Here is a 26,260-nt window from a genome sequence, read left to right as displayed (position 1 = left end):
CACAGCGGTGCCCGGAGAGCCAGGGCCCGCGCAGGAGGCGGGTGCTGAGCGCACACAGCGGTGCCGGAGAGCCAGGGCCCGCGCAGGAGGCGGGTGCTGAGCGCACACAGCGGTGCCGGAGAGCCAGGGCCCGCGCAGGAGGCGGGTGCTGAGCGCACACAGCGGTGCCGGAGAGCCAGGGCCCGCGCAGGAGGCGGGTGCTGAGCGCACACAGCGGTGCCGGAGAGCCAGGGCCCGCGCAGGAGGCGGGTGCTGAGCGCACACAGCGGTGCCGGAGAGCCAGGGCCCGCGCAGGAGGCGGGTGCTGAGCGCACACAGCGGTGCCGGAGAGCCAGGGCCCGCGCAGGAGGCGGGTGCTGAGCGCACACAGCGGTGCCGGAGAGCCAGGGCCCGCGCAGGAGGCGGGTGCTGAGCGCACACAGCGGTGCCGGAGAGCCAGGGCCCGTGTAGCGAGCAAGACACTAACGTCTCAGAACTTGCTACTTTGGGCGCACTGAGCATGCTTACACCGGCTCTCGCCCCGCCGCCAGCCCCAGGAGCCGGCCGGAGGGGCCCAAGGAACCGAGGCTGCAGGGCGCTGGCTGGCAGGAAGCCCTGGGCGCGGCGTGCGGGCGAGCTCTCTGCACTGCTGCGGGGCCTCTGCCCCGCCCGGCCCGGCTCCGCTCCTCGGCGTGTTCCTGCGGGCGCCTGGCTCGCGCTGCCGGGCCGGGCCGACGATTGTTTCCTGCCGTGCGGGGACTGGCCCCAGGGCTCCCGGCACGGGCAGGGCGGCGCGTTCCCGGCCAGAGGCCGGGCCCGGTCTAGCGCAGCGGCACCCACGGCAAAGGCCGGCACACGGGCCGCAAGGGGCAGCCCTGGCACGGAGCCCGGACCAGAGCCACCGGCCCCGCCGCCCGCCCGAGCCTGGAGCCCCGGCGAGCGCAGCCTGAGCGACCCCAAGGAAAGCTCGTCGGCCTGGCCGGGGGAGGTGAGTGTGTATGTAGCGCCCTGCTCGGGGGGGGGGGGGGGGGGGCGTGTGCGTGGCGCCCTGCTCGGGGGGGGGGCGTGTGCGTAGCGCCCTGCTCTGGGGGGGGGCGTGTGCGTGGCGCCCTGCTCGGGGGGGGGGGCGTGTGCGTAGCACCCTGCTCTGGGGGGGGGCGTGTGCGTAGCGCCCTGCTCTGGGGGGGGGGGGGGGTGTGGCGCCCTGCTCGGGGGGGGGTGTATTGTGCCGTAGTGGGGGGCTGTCTGCTCTGTAACCCGGGGTTTCCCTGCGCTGCGCTGCGATCCGGACGTCATCGTTGGGCGCTGTTGAAGGCGGCGCCCTGGGGGCCGAGTCAGCCTATAGCCACGGCCCCAGGCTACGTCTACACGACGAGTTTTCTTGGCAGAAAATATGCTAATGAGGGACTCCTTTGCACGAGTCGTGATCTCATTGCAACCAAGGCCCAGCTGATCGCCCGGCTGCAAGAGAGACCCGTCCAGGGGCCTGGATCCTGTCCCAGCGGGGAGCAGCCAGACCCCCCGGGGAGCGTCTCAGCCTCTCAGACCGGACAGAGGGCTGGAGCCCGCCAGAGAGACACGGTGCCCATCGGGCCGCGCTCTGCCAGCCGTGGTCCGTCCAGGCCGGGGTCCCTCCCGGCAGAGCTGCGGCGGCTGGAGATCGAGCTACGGATGAAGGAATTGGAGGCGCAGGGCCAAGAGAGGGATGCCAGGACCGAGAGAGGCAGCGGCACCATGAGCTGGTCATGGCGGAGTGGAGAAGCCGGGGCGGCCAGACGCTCGGAGACGCTCGTGTCGGCCCGATGGAAAGACGTGGGGGACGTGGGCGGTTCCTCAGCTCCTCTGAGCGGGCCTGTGAGCTGCACCATCCCCCAGCGGACTGACTCTGGCAGCTCAGCCCCACGCTGGATCAGGAGGCCGCAGGGGGCTCAGCCAGCTGGAGAATTTGCAGCTGGGCGATGACAAGCGGATCAGAGAGGCTCCAGGCTGACCCCCAAGATGTACAGGAAGAGGTTCCGGGGGCTGCAGAAGGGGCCAAGGGAGACCCATGTGGATCTGGCCTCCCGCCTGCGCAATCCTGCCGCAAGTGGGTGTGCGGGGCGGGGCCCAGGCCGCAGAGGAGCTGCGAAAGCTGATGATGCCGGAGCAGTTCATGGAGCCTGCCCGCCCAGCCTGAGGCCTGGCTCCAGGACCGGTGGCCAGAGGACCCCCAGGAGGCCGGGGGCTGGCGGACGAGTTCACAGGGAGCTGGTCCGGGGGTGAACGGGAATCGTGGCGAGAGAGGGAACCGCGCAGAGACCGGATCTCGGCTGAGCGACGGAGAGTCACTGACGGGGCGAGCCCAAGAGACAAGTCATCTGCGCCCCAGAGAAGCAGCCAGGGCCCGGGCGGGGCCTGCAGGACCTAACCTGCCATCGCTGCGGGCAGAGGCCACAGGAGGGCTCAGTGCACCAGGCACCAGGACAGGTCCCTTGGCCCGAGACTTCCCAGGGTTAACTATGTGGGGCTGGGGAAGGGCAGGCTGCCCCACAGGCAGGGGCTGGCAGACAAACCACTTGTACCCACCACCAGGCGGATCCGAACCTGGGTCCTCGGGAGCCGAGCTGGCTCAAGTCTAAACTTCCTACTAGCCAGCTTATATCCATTTGTTCTTGTGTCCACATTGGCCTTAAGCTTCAATAATTCCTCTCCCTCCCTGGTATTTACCCCTCTGATATATTTAAAAGTGCAAGCATGTCCCCCCTCAGCCGCCTTTTGGTTAAGGGAAACAAGCCAAGCTCCGTGAGTCTCCTTTCATACGACAGGTTTTCCAGTCCTCCGATCATCCTAGTGGCCCTTCTTTGTACCTGTTCCAGTTTGAATTCATCCTTCTCAAACACGGGAGACCAGAACTGCACCCAGTATTCCAACTGGGGTCTCACCAATGCCTTGTATAACGGCACTAACACTCCTTATCCCACTGGAAATACGTTGGTATACGTCACGCTCTCCAGACCTCGTTTGGGTTCGGTGAGCGGGAGATGGCTCTGGGGACCGGGCTCGTATTCTGCCTTCCAATGTTTTACTCGGGAATTCTTAATTTGATACAGGAGGGGAAGCTGTTTTATAGAGAGAGCTTTTGCACGCTTTTTATGATAGGCTAGCAGACCCTGTCTGTTGATTGACAGGAGTAAGGGGTGAGATGGTTTCCTGTTTTTCCCTTTCTGTCTTGTCAGGCACAGCACAACCAGCAGGAACCTTACACGAACTGTTCATGTCTGGTTTCGGGTCCTGTTCTTCTCTGATCTTTAAGTTACATAGCGTAAGGTTTTTCCATTAAGGAGAAGTTGACCTTTTGCTTGGATGGTGATATGCGCGAGGCCTGGCCAGCAAAGAGCCTGCCTTCACAGTCAGCACCCGGGAGCACAGTCCCAGTGGGATTAGAACCCCAGATAAATCCATCTTGCGCCCTATAAACGCTTCGCACAGGGAAAGCTCATAACACTGTTTGGTCTCTTTGTCCAGGAAAGAGCCAGCTGCTCAGGTGTGGCTCTGCCCCTCCCCAGGGGACACTTTACATTGGGTTGAATAAGAAACAAAAGTGATTTCTTAACCATCCGAGGGAGGGCTTCTGTGGGTGCAAGTGAGGCAGAGGGCTCAACGTACGTTGCTGAAGTCTGCGCTCACAAGAGAAACAAACCCATTCACAGATCATTGACTTGAGCACCAGGCCATTAAGTTCCTTAAGTCCCACAAATGGTGTCACTTCAAGACCTAGATTAATAAGCAGGTTTACACTTCCTCTTTGAAACGTCCCCTGTAATAGTGCTCCACGCACAGAAGGAGCAGCTGCACGTTCAGTGGGTTACCAGTTTTTTAACATGCTGCATCTTGCATAAAGCAGATCTGAGTTGAGCATATCTGGGTTAAAAAATGTATTTCCCTAAAAAAAAGGGGTGGAGCGTCACGTTCCTGTCCGCTGTGTTCTCTGGTGAGAAGCGGTGTGCAGGGTTTCACTTTCCGTACAGTGAGTGCTGCGGAGAGGGTGGGGGAGGGGCGCCTGGCTGCAGTTCCTCTGTCGGTCCAACTTCCCCGTAATTGTCTGGCCCTGGGTCATTCCGGGGCCTGTTGCGTGTGTCCGGCCGACAGCGAGTACACAGGCTGACACCTCACAGACCTCACGTGTCAGCCCCCCGACCCAGGCGTGTCTCTTCCGACTGCGGCCCCGTCTCGTGGCGCTGGCGGCCCACGATTTCAACCCACGCCCCGGCTGGACCGGGCGTAACGTGTTCGTGAGTCTTAGTGCCACGCGGAACACCAATGGCAACGTTGGAAACGGCTCCGCTGCCTGGGGGTGGCAGAAAGGGCCCCCTCCGTGCCCCCCTCAGCTTCCCTCTGCTCTGCTGCCCCCAGGCGCCATGGAGAAGCCGATCTGCCTGATCGAGAACAGCCCCGGGGGGGAGCTGCGGGTGCAGCAGGAGGCGCTGCGGGTGCTGGAGGAGATCGCCCAGCCCGTGGTGGTGGTGGCGATCGCCGGGCTGTACCGCACCGGCAAGTCCTACCTCATGAACAAACTGGCCGGCAAGGACCAGGGAGGTGAGCAGCTGGGGGGCTATGGGGTAGGTGGGGCCATGGGGCTGAGTGGGGGGGCAGGGAGGGACAAACTGGCCAGCAAGAGACCGGGTGAGAGATGTGAGCCCTGCCCTGGGGCCCCAGGACTCTGTCCCTGGTGCTGGGAAGGCAGTGGGGTCTAGTGGTTAGAGGGGGCTGGGAGAGGAGTGGGGTCTAGTAGTTAGAGGGGGCTGGGAGGGGAGTGGGGTCTAGTGGTTAGAGGAGGCTGGGGGCCAGGGCCCCGGGTTCCCTCGCTCTGCGCCTGTCCCAGCCCCTCCCCTCTCTCCGCAGGGTTCTCGCTGGGCTCCACCGTCCAGTCGCACACCAAGGGCATCTGGATGTGGGTCCTGCCCCACCCCCGCCGGGCCAGCCACGCCCTGGTGCTGCTGGACACCGAGGGGCTGGGCGACGTGGAGAAGGTGAGTTGGGGGGGGGGTGGGTCTCAGCGCCAGGTCAGGGGACCCCACAGGCTGAGTCCGGGGAGGACCAAGGTCCCTCTGGCTGTGGGGATCTGGAGAGGTGGAGGCGCAGGGGCCAGTCTGGGCCTGTCTCCCCTGCCACGTGCCCCATGGATCAGAGACCCCTAGGACTGGCAGGGGCCTTGCGAGGCATCGAGTCCAGTCCCCTGCCCCATGGCAGGACCCGGCACCGTTTAGACCATCCTTGACGGGCGTGTGCCCCAGATCCCCTTCGCTACCCCCAGGGTGGAGACCCCACACCTCCCTGGCTGCCGTGTAAGCCCCTTGCTCCTTGTCCTGCCCTCGGAGGCCGAGGGGAACAAGTTTTCTCTCTCCTCCTTGGGACCCCCTTTTAGGTACCTGAAAACTGCTCTCAGGTCCCCTCCAGTCTGCTCCTTTCCAGACTAACCAAGCCCAGCCCCTCCAGCCTCCCCTCCTAGCTCACGCTCCGGCCCCGTGGTGCTCAGCCTTTCTTCATTCCCGACTCCCGGAGCCGGGAACGTTTTTGTTGCCCCAGGAGTACCGGTCGCTGGGATTCGGATCTTTACTTCGAACTCCCTACTCGTGCTGTGTGTAGCCGCGGGCACGGAGTCCAGACGAAGGGGGGTTTAAAAATGGCGGCGCCCGGGAACATGCAAAGGAAGCCCGAGATATTTAAACCCCGGGCTTCATTTGCAACTCCGCTTGCCTAACGAGCTACTGTAGACGTACCCTAACTCGCCGCTGAAGATACTGAACAGAACCGGCCCCCCCAGGCCCGGCGGATCCCCCTGCTCTGCCCGCCCGGCCTGGCTGGGACCCGCCAGTGACTCTGGGAACGGCTCCCCAGCCGGTTCTGCACCCACCAGAGAGCCGTCCCATCTAGCTCGTATTTCCCTCGTTTATACTCCCCCCCCCCGCTGCATGGGGGCGACGCTGACCCCGGTTCCTGCCCCTGCAGGGCAACGTGCAGAACGACGCCTGGATCTTCGCGCTGGCCGTGCTGCTCAGCAGCACCCTGGTCTACAACAGCCTGGGCACCATCGACCAGTACGCCCTGGAGCAGCTGCAGTATCCTGCCCCGGCGGGGGGCCAGGAGTCGGGGAGCTGGGGCGGCAGGGAGCAGCAGTCGCAGGGGTCTGGGATGGTCCTAGGACCCAGGGCCACCCCGGGGCGGGTTCCTGGGGAAATGGGGCTGTGGGCTGGGGGTGCTGGGCTCAGAGACCCCCCGCAGGGGGCGCTGCACCTCGGGTTCCTTAGCCGCCGGGGGTATGTCTACACTAGAAAGTTAGTTCGAACTAACGGACGTTAGTTCGAACTAACTTTCCTATGCGCTACACTAGCGCTCCGCTAGTTCGAATTTGAATCGAACTAGCGGAGCGCTTAGTTCGAACTAGGAAAACCTCATTTTACGAGGACTAACGCCTAGTTCGAACTAGCTAGTTCGAACTAAGGGCTGTGTAGCCCTTTAGTTCGAACTAGTGGGAGGCTAGCCCTCCCCAGGTTTCCCTGGTGGCCACTCTGGGCACAACCAGGAAAACTCTATGCCCCCCTCCCGGCCCCGGACCCCTTAAAGGGGCACGGGCTGGCTACGGTGCCCGTGCCAGGTGCAAGCCTGCCAGCACCCAGCTAGCAGACCCTGCACCTGGCACGGCACAGAGCCACCCACCCGATGCCTCCCAGCCCACCCCCTCTTGCCGGGACCAGGCTGGCGGCTCCCGGGAGCTTGCCCTGGACCGCAAGAGGCGGGCACCTTCCTGGGCTAGTGCGGACATCGTGGACCTCGTCCACGATCTCCGCACTAGGCACAGGAAAGTGGCCGGCTAGGGCAGGAGAGCTGCCAGCCTGGCCACCCAGGACCAGGTGTGCATGAAAATCAAGGGGGTCCACTGAGACCCCCGACCCTGAGCCCTGAGCTTACAATGGCCGTCCTGGGTCAGACCAAAGGTCCATCTAGCCCAGTAGCCTCTCTGCCAACAGCGGCCAACCCTAGGGACCCTGGAGGGGATGGACCGAAGACAATGACCAAGCCATTTGTCTCGTGCCATCCCTCTCCAGCCTTCCACAAACTTTGGGCAGGGACACCACTCCTACCCTCTGGCTAATAGGACTCCATGGACCCAACCTCCATCACTTGATCTCACTTCCCTTTAAACTCTGTTCTAGTTCTAGCCTTCACAGCCTCCTGCAGCAAGGAGTTCCACAGGTTAACTATTTGCTTTGGGAAGAAGAACAACTTTCTCTTACTAGTTTGAAGCCTGCTACCCATTCCTTTCCTTTGGTGTCCTCTAGTCCTTCTTGATGGGAACTCATGAAGAACTTTTATGAATGCACCCTCTCCACCCAACCCCTGCTTTTAGAGACCTCTATCCTGTCCCCCCTCCGTCTCCTCTTTTCTAAGCTGAACAGTCCCAGTCTCTGTAGCCTCTCTTCATCTGGGACCTGTTCCCAACCCCTGATCATGTTAGTTGCCCTCCCCTCTCCCAGCCTTTCTCTTCCCCTCTCCCACCTCCTTTTCCCAGTCTCCCCCAGTTTTTTTCAATAAAGACAGAGTCAATGTTGGAAGAAACGTTATCTTTATTTTGTACATCAATAAGAAGGGGGGCTAGGGAAGGGCAAGTGGAAGAAGGTGAGGGAGGAATGGGGCACGAGCCCCCGATGGGGAGGACTGGGCTGGCTCTGCGGGCTTCTGGGGGTGGAAGCTCTCCTGCAGCCCCCCAATTACTCCCTCTCCCCAGATGGCAGCCTGCGGCAAGTGCAGCCGGGCTGATGGCCGAGTGGTGTGATGTGCCCAGTGTGGGCACTCAGGGCACTCCAAGCCAGAACTTCTTTGCAAGCGGGGCACCCCTTAGAACTGTGTGTCCGGGGTGGGGGTCGGGACCCTTTAAGCGCAGCCCTCGGCTAGCCTGAGACAGTATCTCCACGCTCTAAGTCCTCCTTTTATGCCCTGCCGGCACTGCTTCCGGCCATCATTAAGCCCTGTTCAGAGTCCACTCAATGTGGACTTACTAGTTCGAACTAGCAAAACGCTAGTTCGAACTAGTTTTTAGTTCTAGATGCGTTAGTTCGAACTAGCTTAGTTCGAATTAACTAATTCGAACTAAGTTAGTTCGAACTAGCGCTGTAGTGTAGACGTACCCCCCCAGCTACGTGTCGGAGCTGACAGAGCGCATCAAGGTGAAGGCGGCAGGCGAGGGCGACCGGCAGGAGGGGGAGGATTCGGCCGAGTTCGTGCGGTTCTTCCCGGCCTTCGTGTGGGCCGTGCGGGATTTCGCGCTGCAGCTGGAGCTGGACGGGCGGCCGATCACCGAGGACGAGTACCTGGAGAACAGCCTGAAACGCCGGGAAGGTGCCACACGTGGGCAGGATGGACCTGGGGGGTCTGGTCCGTGGGGCTGGGAGGGGCAAGATGCCAGGGTAGATGGGCCTAAGGTCTGATCAGGGAGGGGGGGTACCGGGCAGACTGGCCTGGGGGTCCGAGCAGGGCGGGAGGGTACCGGGCAGGCTGGCCTGGGGGTCTGACCAGGGCGGGGGGGTACCGGGCAGGCTGACCTGGGGGTCTGACCAGGGCGGGGGGGGGGTACCGGGCAGGCTGGCCTGGGGGTCTGACCAGGGCAGGGGGGTACCGGGCAGGCTGACCTGGGGGTCTGACCAGGGCGGGGGGGGGGTACCGGGCAGGCTGGCCTGGGGGTCCGAGCAGGGCGGGGGGGTACCGGGCAGGCTGACCTGGGGGTCTGACCAGGGCGGGGGGGTACCGGGCAGGCTGGCCTGGGGGTCTGACCAGGGCGGGGGGGGGGTACCGGGCAGGCTGGCCTGGGGGTCCGACCAGGGCGGGGGGGTACCGGGCAGGCTGGCCTGGGGGCCTGACCAGGGCGGGGGGGGTACCGGGCAGGCTGGCCTGGGGGCCTGACCAGGGCGGGGGGGGGGGTACCGGGCAGGCTGGCCTGGGGGCCTGACCAGGGCGGGGGGGGGGTACCGGGCAGGCTGGCCTGGGGGCCTGACCAGGGCGGGGGGGGTACCGGGCAGGGTGGCCTGCGGGTCCTACCAGGGCGGGGGGGGGGGGTACCGGGCAGGCTGGCCTGGGGGCCTGACCAGGGCGGGGGGGTACCGGGCAGGCTGGCCTGGGGGCCTGACCAGGGCGGGGGGGGGGGTACCGGGCAGGGTGGCCTGGGGGTCCGAGCAGGGCGGGGGGGTACCGGGCAGACTGGCCTGGGGGTCTGACCAGGGCGGGGGGGTACCGGGCGGGCTGGCCTGGGGGTCCGACCAGGGCGGGGGGGTACCGGGCAGGGTGGCCTGGGGGTCTGACCAGGGCGGGGGGGGTACCGGGCAGGCTGGCCTGGGGGTCCGACCAGGGCGGGGGGGTACCGGGCAGGCTGGCCTGGGGGTCTGACCAGGGCGGGGGGGTACCGGGCAGACTGGCCTGGGGGTCCGACCAGGGCGGGGGGGGTACCGGGCAGGCTGGCCTGGGGGTCCGAGCAGGGCGGGGGGGGGGTACCGGGCAGACTGGCCTGGGGGTCCGAGCAGGGCGGGGGGGGGGGGTACCGGGCAGACTGGCCTGGGGGTCCGAGCAGGGCGGGGGGGTACCGGGCAGGGTGGCCTGGGGGTCCGAGCAGGGCGGGGGGGTACCGGGCAGGGTGGCCTGGGGGTCCGACCAGGGCGGGGGGGTACCGGGCAGACTGGCCTGGGGGTCCGAGCAGGGCGGGGGGGTACCGGGCAGGCTGGCCTGGGGGTCCGAGCAGGGCGGGGGGGGGGTACCGGGCAGGCTGGCCTGGGGGTCCGAGCAGGGCGGGGGGGGGGGGGGTACCGGGCAGGCTGGCCTGGGGGTCCGACCAGGGCGGGGGGGGGGTACCGGGCAGGCTGGCCTGGGGGTCTGACCAGGGCAGGGGGGGGGGTACCGGGCAGGCTGGCCTGGGGGTCCGAGCAGGGCGGGGGGGTACCGGGCAGGCTGGCCTGGGGGTCTGACCAGGGCGGGGGGGTACCGGGCAGGCTGGCCTGGGGGTCTGACCAGGGCGGGGGGGTACCGGGCAGGCTGGCCTGGGGGTCTGACCAGGGCGGGGGGGGTACCGGGCAGGCTGGCCTGGGGGTCTGACCAGGGCGGGGGGGTACCGGGCAGGCTGGCCTGGGGGTCTGACCAGGGCGGGGGGGGGGTACCGGGCAGGCTGGCCTGGGGGTCTGACCAGGGCGGGGGGGTACCGGGCAGGGTGGCCTGGGGGTCTGACCAGGGCGGGGGGGGGGTACCGGGCAGGGTGGCCTGGGGGTCTGACCAGGGCGGGGGGGGTACCGGGCAGGCTGGCCTGGGGGTCTGACCAGGGCGGGGGGGTACCGGGCAGGCTGGCCTGGGGGTCTGACCAGGGCGGGGGGGGGTACCGGGCAGGCTGGCCTGGGGGTCTGACCAGGGCGGGGGGGGGGTACCGGGCAGGCTGGCCTGGGGGTCCGAGCAGGGCGGGGGGGTACCGGGCAGGCTGGCCTGGGGGTCCGAGCAGGGCGGGGGGTACCGGGCAGGCTGGCCTGGGGGTCTGACCAGGGCGGGGGGGTACCGGGCAGACTGGCCTGGGGGTCCGACCAGGGCGGGGGGTACCGGGCAGGCTGGCCTGGGGGTCTGACCAGGGCGGGGGGGTACCGGGCAGGCTGGCCTGGGGGTCCGACCAGGGCGGGGGGGGGGTACCGGGCAGGCTGGCCTGGGGGTCCGACCAGGGCGGGGGGGGGGTACCGGGCAGGCTGGCCTGGGGGTCTGACCAGGGCGGGGGGGGGGTACCGGGCAGGGTGGCCTGGGGGTCTGACCAGGGCGGGGGGGGGGTACCGGGCAGGCTGGCCTGGGGGTCTGACCAGGGCGGGGGGGGGGTACCGGGCAGGCTGGCCTGGGGGTCTGACCAGGGCGGGGGGGTACCGGGCAGACTGGCCTGGGGGTCTGACCAGGGCGGGGGGGTACCGGGCAGGCTGGCCTGGGGGTCCGAGCAGGGCGGGGGGGGGGTACCGGGCAGGCTGGCCTGGGGGTCTGACCAGGGCGGGGGGGGGGTACCGGGCAGGCTGGCCTGGGGGTCTGACCAGGGCGGGGGGGGGGTACCGGGCAGGCTGGCCTGGGGGCCTGACCAGGGCGGGGGGGTACCGGGCAGGCTGGCCTGGGGGCCTGACCAGGGCGGGGGGGGGGTACCGGGCAGGCTGGCCTGGGGGCCTGACCAGGGCGGGGGGGGGGTACCGGGCAGGCTGGCCTGGGGGCCTGACCAGGGCGGGGGGGTACCGGGCAGGCTGGCCTGGGGGTCTGACCAGGGCGGGGGGGTACCGGGCAGGCTGGCCTGGGGGTCTGACCAGGGCGGGGGGGGTACCGGGCAGGCTGGCCTGGGGGTCTGACCAGGGCGGGGGGGTACCGGGCAGGCTGGCCTGGGGGTCTGACCAGGGCGGGGGGGGGTACCGGGCAGGCTGGCCTGGGGGTCTGATCAGGGCGGGGGGGGTACCGGGCAGGCTGGCCTGGGGGTCTGATCAGGGCGGGGGGGGTACCGGGCAGGCTGGCCTGGGGGTCTGACCAGGGCGGGGGGGGGTACCGGGCAGGCTGGCCTGGGGGTCTGACCAGGGCGGGGGGGGGGTACCGGGCAGGCTGGCCTGGGGGTCCGACCAGGGCGGGGGGGTACCGGGCAGGCTGGCCTGGGGGTCCGACCAGGGCGGGGGGGGGGTACCGGGCAGGGTGGCCTGGGGGTCTGACCAGGGCGGGGGGGGGTACCGGGCAGGCTGGCCTGGGGGTCCGACCAGGGCGGGGGGGTACCGGGCAGGCTGGCCTGGGGGTCTGACCAGGGCGGGGGGGTACCGGGCAGACTGGCCTGGGGGTCTGACCAGGGCGGGGGGGTACCGGGCAGACTGGCCTGGGGGTCTGACCAGGGCGGGGGGGGGGTACCGGGCAGGCTGGCCTGGGGGTCCGACCAGGGCGGGGGGGGGGTACCGGGCAGGCTGGCCTGGGGGTCCGAGCAGGGCGGGGGGGTACCGGGCAGGCTGGCCTGGGGGTCTGACCAGGGCGGGGGGGGGGTACCGGGCAGGCTGGCCTGGGGGTCTGACCAGGGCGGGGGGGTACCGGGCAGGCTGGCCTGGGGGTCCGAGCAGGGCGGGGGGGTACCGGGCAGGCTGGCCTGGGGGTCTGACCAGGGCGGGGGGGGGTACCGGGCAGGCTGGCCTGGGGGTCTGACCAGGGCGGGGGGGGGTACCGGGCAGGCTGGCCTGGGGGTCTGACCAGGGCGGGGGGGGGGTACCGGGCAGGCTGGCCTGGGGGTCTGACCAGGGCGGGGGGGGTACCGGGCAGGCTGGCCTGGGGGTCCGAGCAGGGCGGGGGGGGGTACCGGGCAGGCTGGCCTGGGGGTCTGACCAGGGCGGGGGGGGGTACCGGGCAGGCTGGCCTGGGGGTCCGAGCAGGGCGGCGGGGGGGTACCGGGCAGGCTGGCCTGGGGGTCCGAGCAGGGCGGGGGGGTACCGGGCAGGCTGGCCTGGGGGTCCGAGCAGGGCGGGGGGGTACCGGGCAGGCTGGCCTGGGGGTCCGAGCAGGGCGGGGGGGGGGGGTACCGGGCAGGCTGGCCTGGGGGTCCGAGCAGGGCGGGGGGGTACCGGGCAGGCTGGCCTGGGGGTCCGAGCAGGGCGGGGGGGTACCGGGCAGGCTGGCCTGGGGGTCCGAGCAGGGCGGGGGGGTACCGGGCAGGCTGGCCTGGGGGTCCGAGCAGGGCGGGGGGGGGGTACCGGGCAGGCTGGCCTGGGGGTCCGAGCAGGGCGGGGGGGTACCGGGCAGGCTGGCCTGGGGGTCCGAGCAGGGCGGGGGGGTACCGGGCAGGCTGGCCTGGGGGTCTGACCAGGGCGGGGGGGGTACCGGGCAGGCTGGCCTGGGGGTCCGAGCAGGGCGGGGGGGTACCGGGCAGGCTGGCCTGGGGGTCCGAGCAGGGCGGGGGGGTACCGGGCAGGCTGGCCTGGGGGTCTGACCAGGGCAGGGGGGTACCGGGCAGGCTGGCCTGGGGGTCTGACCAGGGCGGGGGGGTACCGGGCAGGCTGGCCTGGGGGTCTGACCAGGGCGGGGGGGGGTACCGGGCAGGCTGGCCTGGGGGTCTGAGCAGGGCGGCGGGGGGGTACCGGGCAGGCTGGCCTGGGGGTCCGAGCAGGGCGGCGGGGGGGTACCGGGCAGGCTGGCCTGGGGGTCCGACCAGGGCGGGGGGGTACCGGGCAGGCTGGCCTGGGGGTCCGAGCAGGGCGGGGGGGGTACCGGGCAGGCTGGCCTGGGGGTCCGAGCAGGGCGGGGGGGTACCGGGCAGGCTGGCCTGGGGGTCCGAGCAGGGCGGGGGGGTACCGGGCAGGCTGGCCTGGGGGTCTGACCAGGGCGGGGGGGGGGTACCGGGCAGGCTGGCCTGGGGGTCCGAGCAGGGCGGGGGGGTACCGGGCAGGCTGGCCTGGGGGTCCGAGCAGGGCGGGGGGGGTACCGGGCAGGCTGGCCTGGGGGTCTGACCAGGGCGGGGGGGGTACCAGGCAGGCTGGCCTGGGGGTCTGACCAGGGCGGGGGGGTACCGGGCAGGCTGGCCTGGGGGTCTGACCAGGGCGGGGGGGTACCGGGCAGGCTGGCCTGGGGGTCCGAGCAGGGCGGGGGGGGTACCGGGCAGGCTGGCCTGGGGGTCCGACCAGGGCGGGGGGGGGTACCGGGCAGGCTGGCCTGGGGGTCCGACCAGGGCGGGGGGGTACCGGGCAGGCTGGCCTGGGGGTCCGAGCAGGGCGGGGGGGGGGTACCGGGCAGGCTGGCCTGGGGGTCCGAGCAGGGCGGGGGGGGGGTACCGGGCAGGCTGGCCTGGGGGTCCGAGCAGGGCGGGGGGGGGCACCGGGCAGGCTGGCCTGGGGGTCTGACCAGGGCGGGGGGGGGGTACCGGGCAGGCTGGCCTGGGGGTCCGACCAGGGCGGGGGGGGGGTACCGGGCAGGCTGGCCTGGGGGTCCGACCAGGGCGGGGGGGGGTACCGGGCAGGCTGGCCTGGGGGTCCGAGCAGGGCGGGGGGGTACCGGGCAGGCTGGCCTGGGGGTCCGAGCAGGGCGGGGGGGTACCGGGCAGGCTGGCCTGGGGGTCCGAGCAGGGCGGGGGGGGGGGTACCGGGCAGGCTGGCCTGGGGGTCCGAGCAGGGCGGGGGGGTACCGGGCAGGCTGGCCTGGGGGTCCGAGCAGGGCGGGGGGGGGTACCGGGCAGGCTGGCCTGGGGGTCCGAGCAGGGCGGGGGGGTACCGGGCAGGCTGGCCTGGGGGTCTGACCAGGGCGGGGGGGGGGTACCGGGCAGGCTGGCCTGGGGGTCCGACCAGGGCGGGGGGTACCGGGCAGGCTGGCCTGGGGGTCTGACCAGGGCGGGGGGGGGGTACCGGGCAGGCTGGCCTGGGGGTCTGACCAGGGCGGGGGGGTACCGGGCAGGCTGGCCTGGGGGTCTGACCAGGGCGGGGGGGGGGTACCGGGCAGGCTGGCCTGGGGGTCCGAGCAGGGCGGGGGGGTACCGGGCAGGCTGGCCTGGGGGTCCGAGCAGGGCGGGGGGGTACCGGGCAGGCTGGCCTGGGGGTCCGAGCAGGGCGGGGGGGTACTGGGCAGGGTGGCCTGGGGGTCTGACCAGGGCGGGGGGGTACCGGGCAGGCTGGCCTGGGGGTCTGACCAGGGCGGGGGGGGGGTACCGGGCAGACTGGCCTGGGGGTCCGAGCAGGGCGGGGGGGTACCGGGCAGGGTGGCCTGGGGGTCTGACCAGGGCGGGGGGGGGGTACCGGGCAGACTGGCCTGGGGGTCCGAGCAGGGCGGGGGGGTACCGGGCAGGGTGGCCTGGGGGTCCGACCAGGGCGGGGGGGTACCGGGCAGGCTGGCCTGGGGGTCCGACCAGGGCGTCTCTCCCAGGCCAGCCCAGGAAGCTGGATTTGCCCAAGAAGTGCCTGCGTCAGAGCTTCCCGTCCCGCAAGTGCTTCGTGTTTGACCGGCCGGCCCCGCGCCGCGACCTGCCCCGGCTGGAGCAGCTCCCGGAGTCAGCGCTGAGCCCCGAGTTCCTGGAGCAGGCGCGGCGCTTCTGCAGCTACATCCACCAGCACGCGGGCACCAAGACCCTCCCGGGCGGCCACGTGGTGACCGGCACCTGTGAGTGGGGGCGGGGCGCGGCCCTGGGGGGATCGGGACATATTGTGAAAGGGATCACTGGGGTGCCTGGGCGCTGCCCCTCCCCTCTCCTCTGGCCCCGCTGGGCGCCTGGCGCTGCCCCTCCCCTCCCCTCCGGCCCCGCTGGGCACCTGGCGCTGCCCCTCCCCCCCGGCCCCGCTGGGCGCCTGGCGCTGCCCCTCCCCTCCGGCCCCGCTGGGCGCCTGGCGCTGCCCCTCTCCTCTGGCCCCGCTGGTCGCCTGGCGCTGCCCCTCCCCTCCGGCCCCGCTGGGCGCCTGGCGCTGCCCCTCCCCTCCGGCCCCGCTGGGCGCCTGGCGCTGCCCCTCCCCTCCGGCCCCGCTGGGCGCCTGGCGCTGCCCCTCCCCTCCGGCCCCGCTGGGCGCCTGGCGCTGCCCCTCCCCTCCGGCCCCGCTGGGCGCCTGGCGCTGCCCCTCCCCTCCGGCCCCGCTGGGCGCCTGGCGCTGCCCCTCCCCTCTGGCCCCGCTGGGCGCCTGGCGCTGCCCCTCCCCCCCGGCCCCGCTGGGCGCCTGGCGCTGCCCCTCTCCTCTGGCCCCGCTGGGCGCCTGGCGCTGCCCCTCCCCCCCGGCCCCGCTGGGCGCCTGGCCCTGCCCCTCCCCCCCGGCCCCGCTGGGCGCCTGGCGCTGACCCTCCCCTCCGGCCCCGCTGGGCGCCTGGCGCTGACCCTCCCCTCCGGCCCCGCTGGGCGCCTGGCGCTGACCCTCCCCTCCGGCCCCGCTGGGTGCCTGGCGCTGACCCTCCCCTCCGGCCCCGCTGGGCGCCTGGCGCTGACCCTCCCCTCCGGCCCCGCTGGGCGCCTGGCGCTGACCCTCCCCTCCGGCCCCGCTGGGCGCCTGGCGCTGACCCTCCTCTCCGGCCCCGCTGGGCGCCTGGCGCTGCCCCTCCCCTCCGGCCCCGCTGGGCGCCTGGCGCTGACCCTCCTCTCCGGCAGTGCTGGGGACCCTGGCGGTGACCTACGTGGACGCCATCCGCAGCGGGGCGGTGCCCTGCCTGGAGAGCGCGGTGCTGGCCCTGGCGCAGATGGAGAACTCGGCGGCGGTGGGCGAGGCCGTGGCTGCCTACGAGGGGCTGCTGGAGCGGCGGGCGGCGCTGCCCACGGAGAGCGTGGCGGAGCTGCTGGAGCTGCATGCGCAGTGCGAGCGGGAGGCCCTGCGGGTGTTCATGGCCCGCGCCTTCAAGGACGACGAGCAGCAATACCAGCGGCAGCTGAAGGTACCGGACCCCGCGCTGGGCACCCCCTCCCCCAGCCTGGAACGAGCCAGGGGCCTGCAGGGGCATCGGTGCACTCTGGGGCTGGGTGGCTCTGTGGGGCAGGGAGTGGGCCCAGGACCTTAGGGGCCAGCGGCTCCCATGTCCCCTCTCTCGCAGGACACACTGGACTCCCGGCGCGTGGAGCTGTGCCGCCGGAACGAGCAGGCCTCCTCGGACCGGTGCATGGCCGTGCTCATGGAGCTGTCGGAGGAGCTGGAGGAGCGGGTCCGCGAGGGGACCTACTCGGTGCCCGGGGGCTACCAGCGGCTCCTGGCCGACCAGCAGGAGATGGCGGAGAGATACCAGCTGGTGCCTGGGAAGGGGCTCATGGTGAATTGGCTCAATAGCATGGATGGGCTGGGGCCGGGACTCCGGGTTCTGTGTACGGCTGTGGCTCTGCAGAGCCCTGGGGGGGCTGTGGGCCCCTTGATCTGAGGGGGAGAGTCACCCGCACACGTCTCTCTCCCTTCCACACTGCAGGGGGACACTTAGCCAGGTCCTAGGGCAGCCCTGGGAATTTACACACCCACCCTCACCCCGTTCCTGGGGCTCAGGGGCATCTTCCTGTGCGTTGGCGGGGTCTCTGGCCACTGACAGAGCCTCCCACAGTCACGTCCTTCTCCTCCGCTGACTGACAATCCCAAACAAGCAGCATGCGCATGCCAAGCGCAGTGTCAGCTCACCAGTCCTGTACAATAGTGGTAGAAATGCAGCCGTGTTAGTCTGGTGCAGCTGAAACAAAAAACAGGACTATGTAGCACTTTAAAGACTAACAAGATGGTTTATTAGATGATGAGCTTTCGTGGGCCAGACCCACTTCCTCAGATCAAATAGTGGAAGAAAATAGTCACAACCATATATACCAAAGGATACAATTTAAAAAAAATGAACACACATGAAAAGGACAAATCACATTACAGAACAGAAGGGGGGTGTGGGGGGGGGGGAGGAGGTGAATGCCAGTGAGTTAATGATATTAGAGGTGGGGAAGGGGAGATGTCTGTGAGTTAATAGAATTAGAGGTGATAATGGGGGAAGCTATCTTTGTAATGGGTAAGATAGCTGGGGTCTTTGTTAAGTCCCGTGCGGAGTGTAAAGACCCCAGCTATCTTACCCATTACAAAGATAGCTTCCCCCATTATCACCTCTAATTCTATTAACTCACAGACATCTCCCCTTCCTCACCTCTAATATCATTAACTCACTGGCATTCACCTTCCTTCCCCCCCCCCCCACACCTCCCTCGTGTTCTGAAATGTGATTTGTCCTTTTCATGTGTGTTCATTTTTTTAATTGTATCCTTTGGTATACAGGCAGTCCCCGGGTTACATGGATCCGACTTACATCGGATCCCTACTTACAAACGGGGTGAGGCAACCCCGCACTAGCTGCTTCCCCCCAGCAGACCAGGGAGACGCGAAGCTGGCGCCCCCCTCCAGCAGACCAGGGAGACGCGGACCGGCTTTTCTCAGCAGACACCTCAGCTTGAGAATAAAGGACTGAGGGAAGTGAGGTGTGGGAGAATAAAACTGAGCTCTGGAGAAATGTTTGGCTAGAGTTTCCCCTACAATATGTGCCAGTTCCGACTTACATACAAATTCAACTTAAGAACAAACCTACAGTCCCTATCTTGTACGTAACCCGGGGACTGCCTGTATATGGCTGTGACTATTTTCTTCCACTATTTGATCTGAGAAAGTGGGTCTGGCCCACGAAAGCTCATCACCTAATAAACCATCTTGTTAGTCTTTTAAGTGCTACATAGCCCTGTCTTTTGTTTCAGTCCTGTACAGGCAGACTTCCCCTGTTGGCCAGGCAAGGTCAGTCTCTGGTCGTAGGCAGGGAGGTGAATTCTTCCAGGTCTTCTCCCTCCTCTTGGCGCTCCTGTTCCTCCAGCCTTTTCTTCCTTCCTCTGCTTCTTTACTTCCCGTCTCCGTCTTGGAGCCCAGTGTATATAATGAAACCTGAGTCTTGCTCAGCTAGACCGTCACCAATTACTTTAGTATCATTTTACTAACCAATCCTAACAGAATGAGCTACCCCAGCAGACCCCGCACCTCCACTGAGTCACACCTAGCAGCAGCCAGGAACAGTCAGCTCACAGTCGAACAACAGGCCAGTGCAGTGACAATGCTCATAGGGGGGGAACCCACACCATCCTCTCTGGAGAAGCAGTTTCTTGCCAGACACGATGGGGTGACTTCAGTTTTCTTTACCCATCTTGAGATCTGTGGCAGTGGGGGGCTGTCCGGGCAACGTCCCCTCCTCACAGCCGGCTGTGACACTGTAATACAGTTGAAATGGACCTGTGAGGATGTGACTCCAGGCCTTACAGGACTGGCTGCAGCAGGTGGCTCTGGTTCAGGCCTAGCGCAGGCCTTCCAGCATGGCTACAGAAAAGCCAGATTGTTACAGGAGGGGGCAGGCGGGAGGGGCTGTGGGGGGCAGGCGAGAGGTGCTGTGGGGGGCAGGGAGCAGGCGGGAGGGGCTCTGGGGGGCAGGCGGGAGGGGCTGTGGGGGGCAGGGGGCAGGCGGGAGGGGCTGTGGGGGCAGGGGGCAGGCAGGAGGGGCTGCGGGGGGCAGGTGGGAGGGGCTGTGGGGGCAGGGGGCAGGCGGGAGGGGCTGCGGGGGGCAGGCGGGAGGAGCTGCGGGGGCAGGGGGCAGGCAGGAGGGGCTGCGGGGGGCAGGCGGGAGGGGCTGTGGGGGCAGGGGGCAGGCGGGAGGGGCTGCGGGGCGCAGGCGGGAGGGGCTGTGGACCCGGCTCACCCCCTCTCTCCCCGGTGCCCCAGGCGGCCGAGATGCTGCAGCAGTTCCTGAAGTCCAAGGAGACGGTGGCCCAGGCTGTGCTGCAGACGGACCAGAGCCTGACGGACAGACAGAAGGAGATCGAAGGTGACTGCAGCGGGGGGCCCCTAGCGCGTGTCCCCCCCTTGGGTCTGTGGGTCTGCTGACCCCCTGGGCTCCACATGCCAGGGCTCTGCAGGGGAGGGGCCTGTGTCCTCGCAGGCCTGGCGCCCCACGGCCGGGTGAGCCCAGGCCCAATGATTCCGAGGCCCCATCCAGCCAGTGCCCCACAGATGCTGGGATGCCCCGAGCCCCATGAATGAGGTGAGCTCAGCCCCAGGGCTCCGGCGCCGCAGATCCGGGGGGGCCCGTGAGCCCAGGCCCCCCCGAGCCCTCTGGCCCTGACCGTGTGCCCCCAGCGGAGCGGGCGCGGGCCGAGGCGGCCGAGCGGGAGGCCCAGCTGCGCCAGGAGCTGCAGGCCAGGACGGAGCAGCTGCTGCAGGACCAGGAGCGCAGCCACCAGGAGCACGTCCAGCAGCTCACGGCCAAGATGGAGCAGGAGCGCGGGCAGCTGCTGGCCGAGCAGGAGCGAGCGCTGGCCCTGAAACTGCAGGTACCAGCCCCCCGGGCAGCTGGGACCGGACCCCCGGGTTCTCTGCCAGCCCTGGGAGGGGAGGGGGGTTGGGGGGCGGGGAGCCCTGACTCCTGGGTTCTCTGCCAGCCCTGGGAGGGGAGGGGGGCTGGGGGGTTGGGGGGCGGGGAGCCCGGACTCGTCGGTTCTCTGCCAGCTCTGCCCCCGCCCCCGTGGCGCTAACCCTCGGCTCTGCCCCCAGGAGCAGGCGCAGCTGCTGCGCGAGGGCTTCCAGGGGGAGGCGGCGCAGCTGCGGCAGCAGATCCAGAACCTGAGTTGGGCCATGAGCCAGCCCCGGAGCCCCGACTGCGTCGTCCTGTGAGGCTGGAGCCGGCGGCTGCGGGCCGGGCCGTTCGGGGGTCTCTGCGCCACTGGCCGGCGGGACGGGCCGGTGCCCTTGCGCTGCTCCGGGTCTCTCCGCCCCCAGCCCTGCTGCTGGCCCCGCGCTGTCCCTGGGGTCTCAGCTGCCGGGGGCCTGGCGTGTTATTGTAGGGTCTCCCCCGGCAGGGGGGTGGGCTGAGGAGGAGGCTTGGCAGAGTCCTCGCACCGGCCTAATAAACACGGATTTTAACATCACCCGACGCCTGGTGGGTTGGGGGGGGCGACCCCAGGGGGCTTCTCCCTGCAGTGATTCCTGGCCCCCCGGCCCAGAGAGCAGGGCGAGCCGCCAGGAGCCCCGTGGGGTCTCGGGGGAAGGGCTGCTCCCCACGGCCGGGGCGGGGCTGGGGCTGGCGATAAGTAAACCCCGAAACCCGGCCGGCTGCAGGCTGTGGGACTGGACCGTAGCCAGACGAGGCCACGGCCTAGGAGCACTGGGGGGGGGGGCAGTGACCTAGGCCTAGCCCCACGGGTTTAGGAGCGCTGGGGGGGCAGTGACCTAGGCCTAGCCCCACGGGTTTAGGAGCGCTGGGGGGGCAGTGACCTAGGCCTAGCCCCACGGGTTTAGGAGCACTGGGGGGGGGGGCAGTGACCTAGGCCTAGCCCCACGGGTTTAGGAGCGCTGGGGGGGCAGTGACCTAGGCCTAGCCCCACGGGTTTAGGAGCGCTGGGGGGGCAGTGACCTAGGCCTAGCCCCACGGGTTTAGGAGCTGGGGGGGCAGTGACCTAGGCCTAGCCCCACGGGTTTAGGAGCTGGGGGGGCAGTGACCTAGGCCTAGCCCCATGGGTTTAGGAGCTGGGGGGGCAGTGACCTAGGCCTAGCCCCACGGGTTTAGGAGCTGGGGGGGCAGTGACCTAGGCCTAGCCCCATGGGTTTAGGAGCTGGGGGGGGCAGTGACCTAGGCCTAGCCCCACGGGTTTAGGAGCTGGGGAGGGCAGTGACCTAGGCCTAGCCCCACGGGTTTAGGAGCTGCGGCGGCAGTGATCTAGGCCTAGCCCCACGGGTTTAGGAGCTGGGGGGGCAGTGACCTAGGCCTAGCCCCATGGGTTTAGGAGCTGGGGGGGCAGTGACCTAGGCCTAGCCCCACGGGTTTAGGAGCGCTGGGGGGGCAGTGACCTAGGCCTAGCCCCACGGGTTTAGGAGCGCTGGGGGGGCAGTGACCTAGACCTAGCCCCACGGGTTTAGGAGCTGGGGGGGCCAGTGACCTAGGCCTAGCCCCACGGGTTTAGGAGCGCTGGGGGGGCAGTGACCTAGGCCTAGCCCCACGGGTTTAGGAGCGCTGGGGGGGCAGTGACCTAGGCCTAGCCCCACGGGTTTAGGAGCGCTGGGGGGGGCAGTGACCTAGGCCTAGCCCCACAGGTTTAGGAGCGCTGGGGGGCAGTGACCTAGGCCTAGCCCCACGGGTTTAGGAGCGCTGGGGGGGGCAGTGACCTAGGCCTAGCCCCACGGGTTTAGGAGCGCTGGGGGGGGCAGTGACCTAGGCCTAGCCCCATGGGTTTAGGAGCGCTGGGGGGGGCAGTGACCTAGGCCTAGCCCCACGGGTTTAGGAGCGCTGGGGGGGCAGTGACCTAGGCCTAGCCCCACGGGTTTAGGAGCGCTGGGGGGGCAGTGACCTAGGCCTAGCCCCACGGGTTTAGGAGCGCTGGGGGGGCAGTGACCTAGGCCTAGCCCCACGGGTTTAGGAGCTGGGGGGGCAGTGACCTAGGCCTAGCCCCACGGGTTTAGGAGCTGGGGGGGCAGTGACCTAGGCCTAGCCCCACGGGTTTAGGAGCTGGGGGGGCAGTGACCTAGGCCTAGCCCCACGGGTTTAGGAGCGCTGGGGGGGCAGTGACCTAGGCCTAGCCCCACGGGTTTAGGAGCGCTGGGGGGGCAGTGACCTAGGCCTAGCCCCACGGGTTTAGGAGCGCTGGGGGGGCAGTGACCTAGGCCTAGCCCCACGGGTTTAGGAGCGCTGGGGGGGGCAGTGACCTAGGCCTAGCCCCACGGGTTTAGGAGCGCGGGGGGGGGCAGTGACCTAGGCCTAGCCCCACGGGTTTAGGAGCGCTGGGGAGGGGGCAGTGACCTAGGCCTAGCCCCACGGGTTTAGGAGCGCTGGGGGGGGCAGTGACCTAGGCCTAGCCCCACGGGTTTAGGAGCGCTGGGGGGGGCAGTGACCTAGGCCTAGCCCCACGGGTTTAGGAGCGCTGGGGGGGGCAGTGACCTAGGCCTAGCCCCACGGGTTTAGGAGCGCTGGGGGGGGGGCAGTGACCTAGGCCTAGCCCCACGGGTTTAGGAGCGCTGGGGGGGGCAGTGACCTAGGCCTAGCCCCACGGGTTTAGGAGCGCTGGGGGGGGCAGTGACCTAGGCCTAGCCCCACGGGTTTAGGAGCGCTGGGGGGGGCAGTGACCTAGGCCTAGCCCCACGGGTTTAGGAGCTGGGGAGGGCAGTGACCTAGGCCTAGCCCCACGGGTTTAGGAGCTGGGGGGGCAGTGACCTAGGCCTAGCCCCACGGGTTTAGGAGCTGGGGGGGCAGTGACTTAGGCCTAGCCCCACGGGTTTAGGAGCGCTAGGGGGGCAGTGACCTAGGCCTAGCCCCACGGGTTTAGGAGCTGGGGAGGGCAGTGACCTAGGCCTAGCCCCATGGGTTTAGGAGCTGGGGAGGGCAGTGACCTAGGCCTAGCCCCACGGGTTTAGGAGCGCTGGGGGGGCAGTGACCTAGGCCTAGCCCCACGGGTTTAGGAGCGCTGGGGGGGGCAGTGACCTAGGCCTAGCCCCACGGGTTTAGGAGCGCTGGGGGGGGCAGTGACCTAGGCCTAGCCCCACGGGTTTAGGAGCACGGGGGGGCAGTGACTTAGGCCTAGCCCCACAGGTTTAGGAGCGCTGGGGGGCAGTGACCTAGGACTAGCCCCACGGGTTTAGGAGCGCTGGGGGGGGCAGTGACCTAGGCCTAGCCCCACGGGTTTAGGAGCACTGGGGGGGGCAGTGACCTAGGCCTAGCCCCACGGGTTTAGGAGCGCTGGGGGGGGCAGTGACCTAGGCCTAGCCCCACGGGTTTGGGAGCGCTGGGGGGGCAGTGACCTAGGACTAGCCCCACGGGTTTAGGAGCGCTGGGGGGGGCAGTGACCTAGGCCTAGCCCCACGGGTTTAGGAGCGCTGGGGGGGCAGTGACCTAGGCCTAGCCCCACGGGTTTAGGAGCGCTGGGGGGGCAGTGACCTAGGCCTAGCCCCACGGGTTTAGGAGCGCTGGGGGGGGCAGTGACCTAGGCCTAGCCCCACAGGTTTAGGAGCGCTGGGGGGCAGTGACCTAGGCCTAGCCCCACGGGTTTAGGAGCTGGGGAGGGCAGTGACCTAGGCCTAGCCCCACGGGTTTAGGAGCGCTGGGGGGGCAGTGACCTAGGCCTAGCCCCACGGGTTTAGGAGCGCTGGGGGGGGCAGTGACCTAGGCCTAGCCCCACGGGTTTAGGAGCGCTGGGGGGGGCAGTGACCTAGGCCTAGCCCCACGGTTTTAGGAGCGCTGGGGGGGGCAGTGACCTAGGCCTAGCCCCACGGGTTTAGGAGCGCTGGGGGGGGCAGTGACCTAGGCCTAGCCCCACGGGTTTAGGAGTGCTGGGGGGGGCAGTGACCTAGGCCTAGCCCCACGGGTTTAGGAGCACGGGGGGGCAGTGACCTAGGCCTAGCCCCACAGGTTTAGGAGCGCTGGGGGGCAGTGATCTAGGCCTAGCCCCACGGGTTTGGGAGCGCTGGGGGGGGCAGTGACCTAGGCCTAGCCCCACGGGTTTAGGAGCGCTGGGGGGCAGTGACCTAGGACTAGCCCCACGGGTTTAGGAGCGCTGGGGGGGCAGTGACCTAGGCCTAGCCCCACGGGTTTAGGAGCGCTGGGGGGCAGTGACCTAGGCCTAGCCCCACGGGTTTAGGAGCGCTGGGGGGGGCAGTGACCTAGGACTAGCCCCACGGGTTTAGGAGCGCTGGGGGGGGCAGTGACCTAGGACTAGCCCCACGGGTTTAGGAGCGCTGGGGGGGGCAGTGACCTAGGCCTAGCCCCACGGGTTTAGGAGCGCTGGGGGGGGCAGTGACCTAGGCCTAGCCCCACAGGTTTAGGAGCGCTGGGGGGCAGTGACCTAGGCCTAGCCCCACGGGTTTAGGAGCACGGGGGGGCAGTGACTTAGGCCTAGCCCCACGGGTTTAGGAGCGCTGGGGGGGCAGTGACCTAGGCCTAGCCCCACGGGTTTGGGAGCGCTGGGGGGGGCAGTGACCTAGGCCTAGCCCCACGGGTTTAGGAGCGCTGGGGGGGCAGTGACCTAGGCCTAGCCCCACGGGTTTAGGAGCTGTGGGGGGGCAGTGACCTAGGCCTAGCCCCATGGGTTTAGGAGCTGGGGGGGGGCTGTGACCTAGGACTAGCCCCACGGGTTTAGGAGCTGGGGGGGTGACTTAGTGTCACGGCTCCCAGGTCCTGCCCACACTTGGCCCCTCGGCTCCCTGGGCAGGACCCCCCCAGCGCGATGGCCCCTTCTCGGGGGGCCCAGCCCGGCGGCAGGGAGACGGCCCTTTCCCGGGGCCACTCCAGTGCGGCGACCCTCTCTTGGGGGGCCACTCACCTGGGGGGCTGCCCCTCTGCATCTGGGACGCTGCCTCTCAGGCTCCAGCCGCCTGCCTCCGCCGTGAGCCCCCTCGGGGGGGCCTCCCCCTGGACCCCGGGGCCTCCCCTCCCAAGGGCCTAGCCCAGCCTGTTCCCAGCCCCACAGCAGGGTGATGGGGCTTTGAACCCAGCAACGGATCCCTCAGGCCTGACTCTGCCCTGCATCCCGGGAGCTCTGCCTGCCCCGTCCCCCAAAAACAGCCCCCGTCTCCCAGCAGAGCCTCCAGTACCCCCCAACAGCCCCTCCCCCGCCGGTGTCTCCCCAGGTAACGGGGGCGCCCGGGCCCCTCCCCCCCCTCCCCTCTGGGACCAGCTGGGCCGGGCGCTGGGTCCCCTCAGCCCCTTGTCTGTCTGGCGGGGCGGCCGTGGGCCCTGAGCAGGCCGGGGGCACCAGACGCCGGCTCCAGTTCCGGGCTGGTCCCTGCAACAACCCCCCCTTGTCACATTAAACAGCAACATCCGGGCACTGAGCCCCCCTGTGTGCGACCCCCCTTTGGGCCCCCAACCCCCCCTTCCTCTCCCCCTCCAGACCGGTCTGAGGGGGTCGCTCCGCCAGGGGCCTGGGGCAGCTCAGCCCCCCGGGATCAGGCGCCGGCTGGGACACTGGCGCCCCCTTGGCACGGACCCTCCCAGGCTCCATCTCAGCCGCTCGGCCTCGGCCCCTGGGCCCGGTGCAGCCAGGTCTGGGGAGGGGTCGGCCGCACTGGGAGAGGCCCCCCCACGGGCAGGGCTGCAGCGTTAAGGGCCCCTGGGGCCGAGGCATCGGGTACGCGCGGAACCTGGAGATGGCGCTGACTTTCCGAAAGTCGAGACGGAGCCTCCTGAAGATTCTCCCCGGGGGGTCACCGTCTGACCCGGCTCGGACATGGCCCAGCCCCCGGAGAAGGGTATTAGATCTGGGCCAGTCTCAGGCCAACGCGGGAGTCAGCCCGCCCATTATCTCCTCGCTCACCCCTTGCACAATTCGTGGGACCCTCGCACGGGGGGAGATTTCACATCCCCGTGCATGCACTGGAGGTGCAGCTCTCCCTCCGTCACCGTGGCGGCAGGGGTGACTCCTTGTGAACGAGGGTCTGGCCACAGCCCCAGTCCAGGAGGGCTCCCGCTGGCTTGCACCCCTCCTGCATGACGAGGCGGACCAGGCGGACGAGGCTTTCCCCCACGTGGCCACGTGACAGACACGGCCCCAATCCGTGTGGGCAGGCCCACAGGATCCTCGGGGGGGGGCAAGGCCGGCATTCCCACGGCGCCGGGCGGGGCCCTCGAGGGGGGGCAAGGCCGGCATTCCCATGGCGCCGGGCGGGACCCTCGAGGGGGGGCAAGGCCGGCATTCCCACGGCGCCGGGCGGGACCCTCGGGGGGGGGGGCAAGGCCGGCATTCCCATGGCGCCGGGCGGGACCCTCGGGGGGGGGGGGCAAGGCCGGCATTCCCATGGCGCCGGGCGGGACCCTCGGG

At 69.3% G+C, this 26,260-nt stretch overlaps 1 protein-coding gene across 3 annotated transcripts; it reads left to right on the top strand.

The window, feature by feature from the left end:
- Positions 1–35: 35 nt before the first annotated feature.
- On the top strand, positions 36–20,386 carry LOC149521896 (guanylate-binding protein 1-like). 3 transcript variants are annotated; one of them, XM_089772322.1, is made up of 11 exons: positions 37–967; positions 4,372–4,554; positions 4,861–4,988; positions 5,968–6,077; positions 8,153–8,355; positions 14,875–15,108; positions 16,076–16,356; positions 16,513–16,725; positions 19,185–19,287; positions 19,599–19,792; positions 20,013–20,267. In XM_089772322.1, exons 2-11 carry the CDS (start codon positions 4,377–4,379, stop codon positions 20,130–20,132), a joined length of 1,764 nt encoding a protein of 587 aa, XP_089628448.1. In that variant the 5' UTR covers positions 37–967; positions 4,372–4,376; the 3' UTR covers positions 20,133–20,267. The 3 variants fall into 3 exon arrangements, with proteins under 3 accessions (XP_089628450.1, XP_089628448.1, XP_089628449.1); XM_089772323.1 differs by lacking the exon at positions 37–967 and having other exon boundaries at positions 3,991–4,554; XM_089772324.1 differs by lacking the exons at positions 16,076–16,356; positions 16,513–16,725 and having other exon boundaries at positions 36–967; positions 20,013–20,386.
- The last annotated feature ends 5,874 nt before the right edge of the window (positions 20,387–26,260 follow it).

The sequence above is a fragment of the Pelodiscus sinensis genome, chromosome 22, assembly GCF_052426305.1.
Source record: "Pelodiscus sinensis isolate ZL-2025 chromosome 22, ASM5242630v1, whole genome shotgun sequence".
Classification (NCBI taxonomy): Eukaryota; Metazoa; Chordata; order Testudines; family Trionychidae; genus Pelodiscus; species Pelodiscus sinensis.
This window is presented reverse-complemented; position numbering and strand designations above follow the sequence as displayed.

Excerpts from the sequence above, each read along its gene's own strand:
- LOC149521896 (XM_089772322.1), top strand. The coding sequence starts at position 4,377 with ATGGAGAAGCCGATCTGCCTGATCGAGAACAGCCCCGGGGGGGAGCTG. Across the intron at positions 19,288-19,598 it reads CAGACAGAAGGAGATCGAAG|CGGAGCGGGCGCGGGCCGAG; the intron begins GTGACTGCAGCG and ends GTGTGCCCCCAG. Across the intron at positions 19,793-20,012 it reads CGCTGGCCCTGAAACTGCAG|GAGCAGGCGCAGCTGCTGCG; the intron begins GTACCAGCCCCC and ends CTCTGCCCCCAG.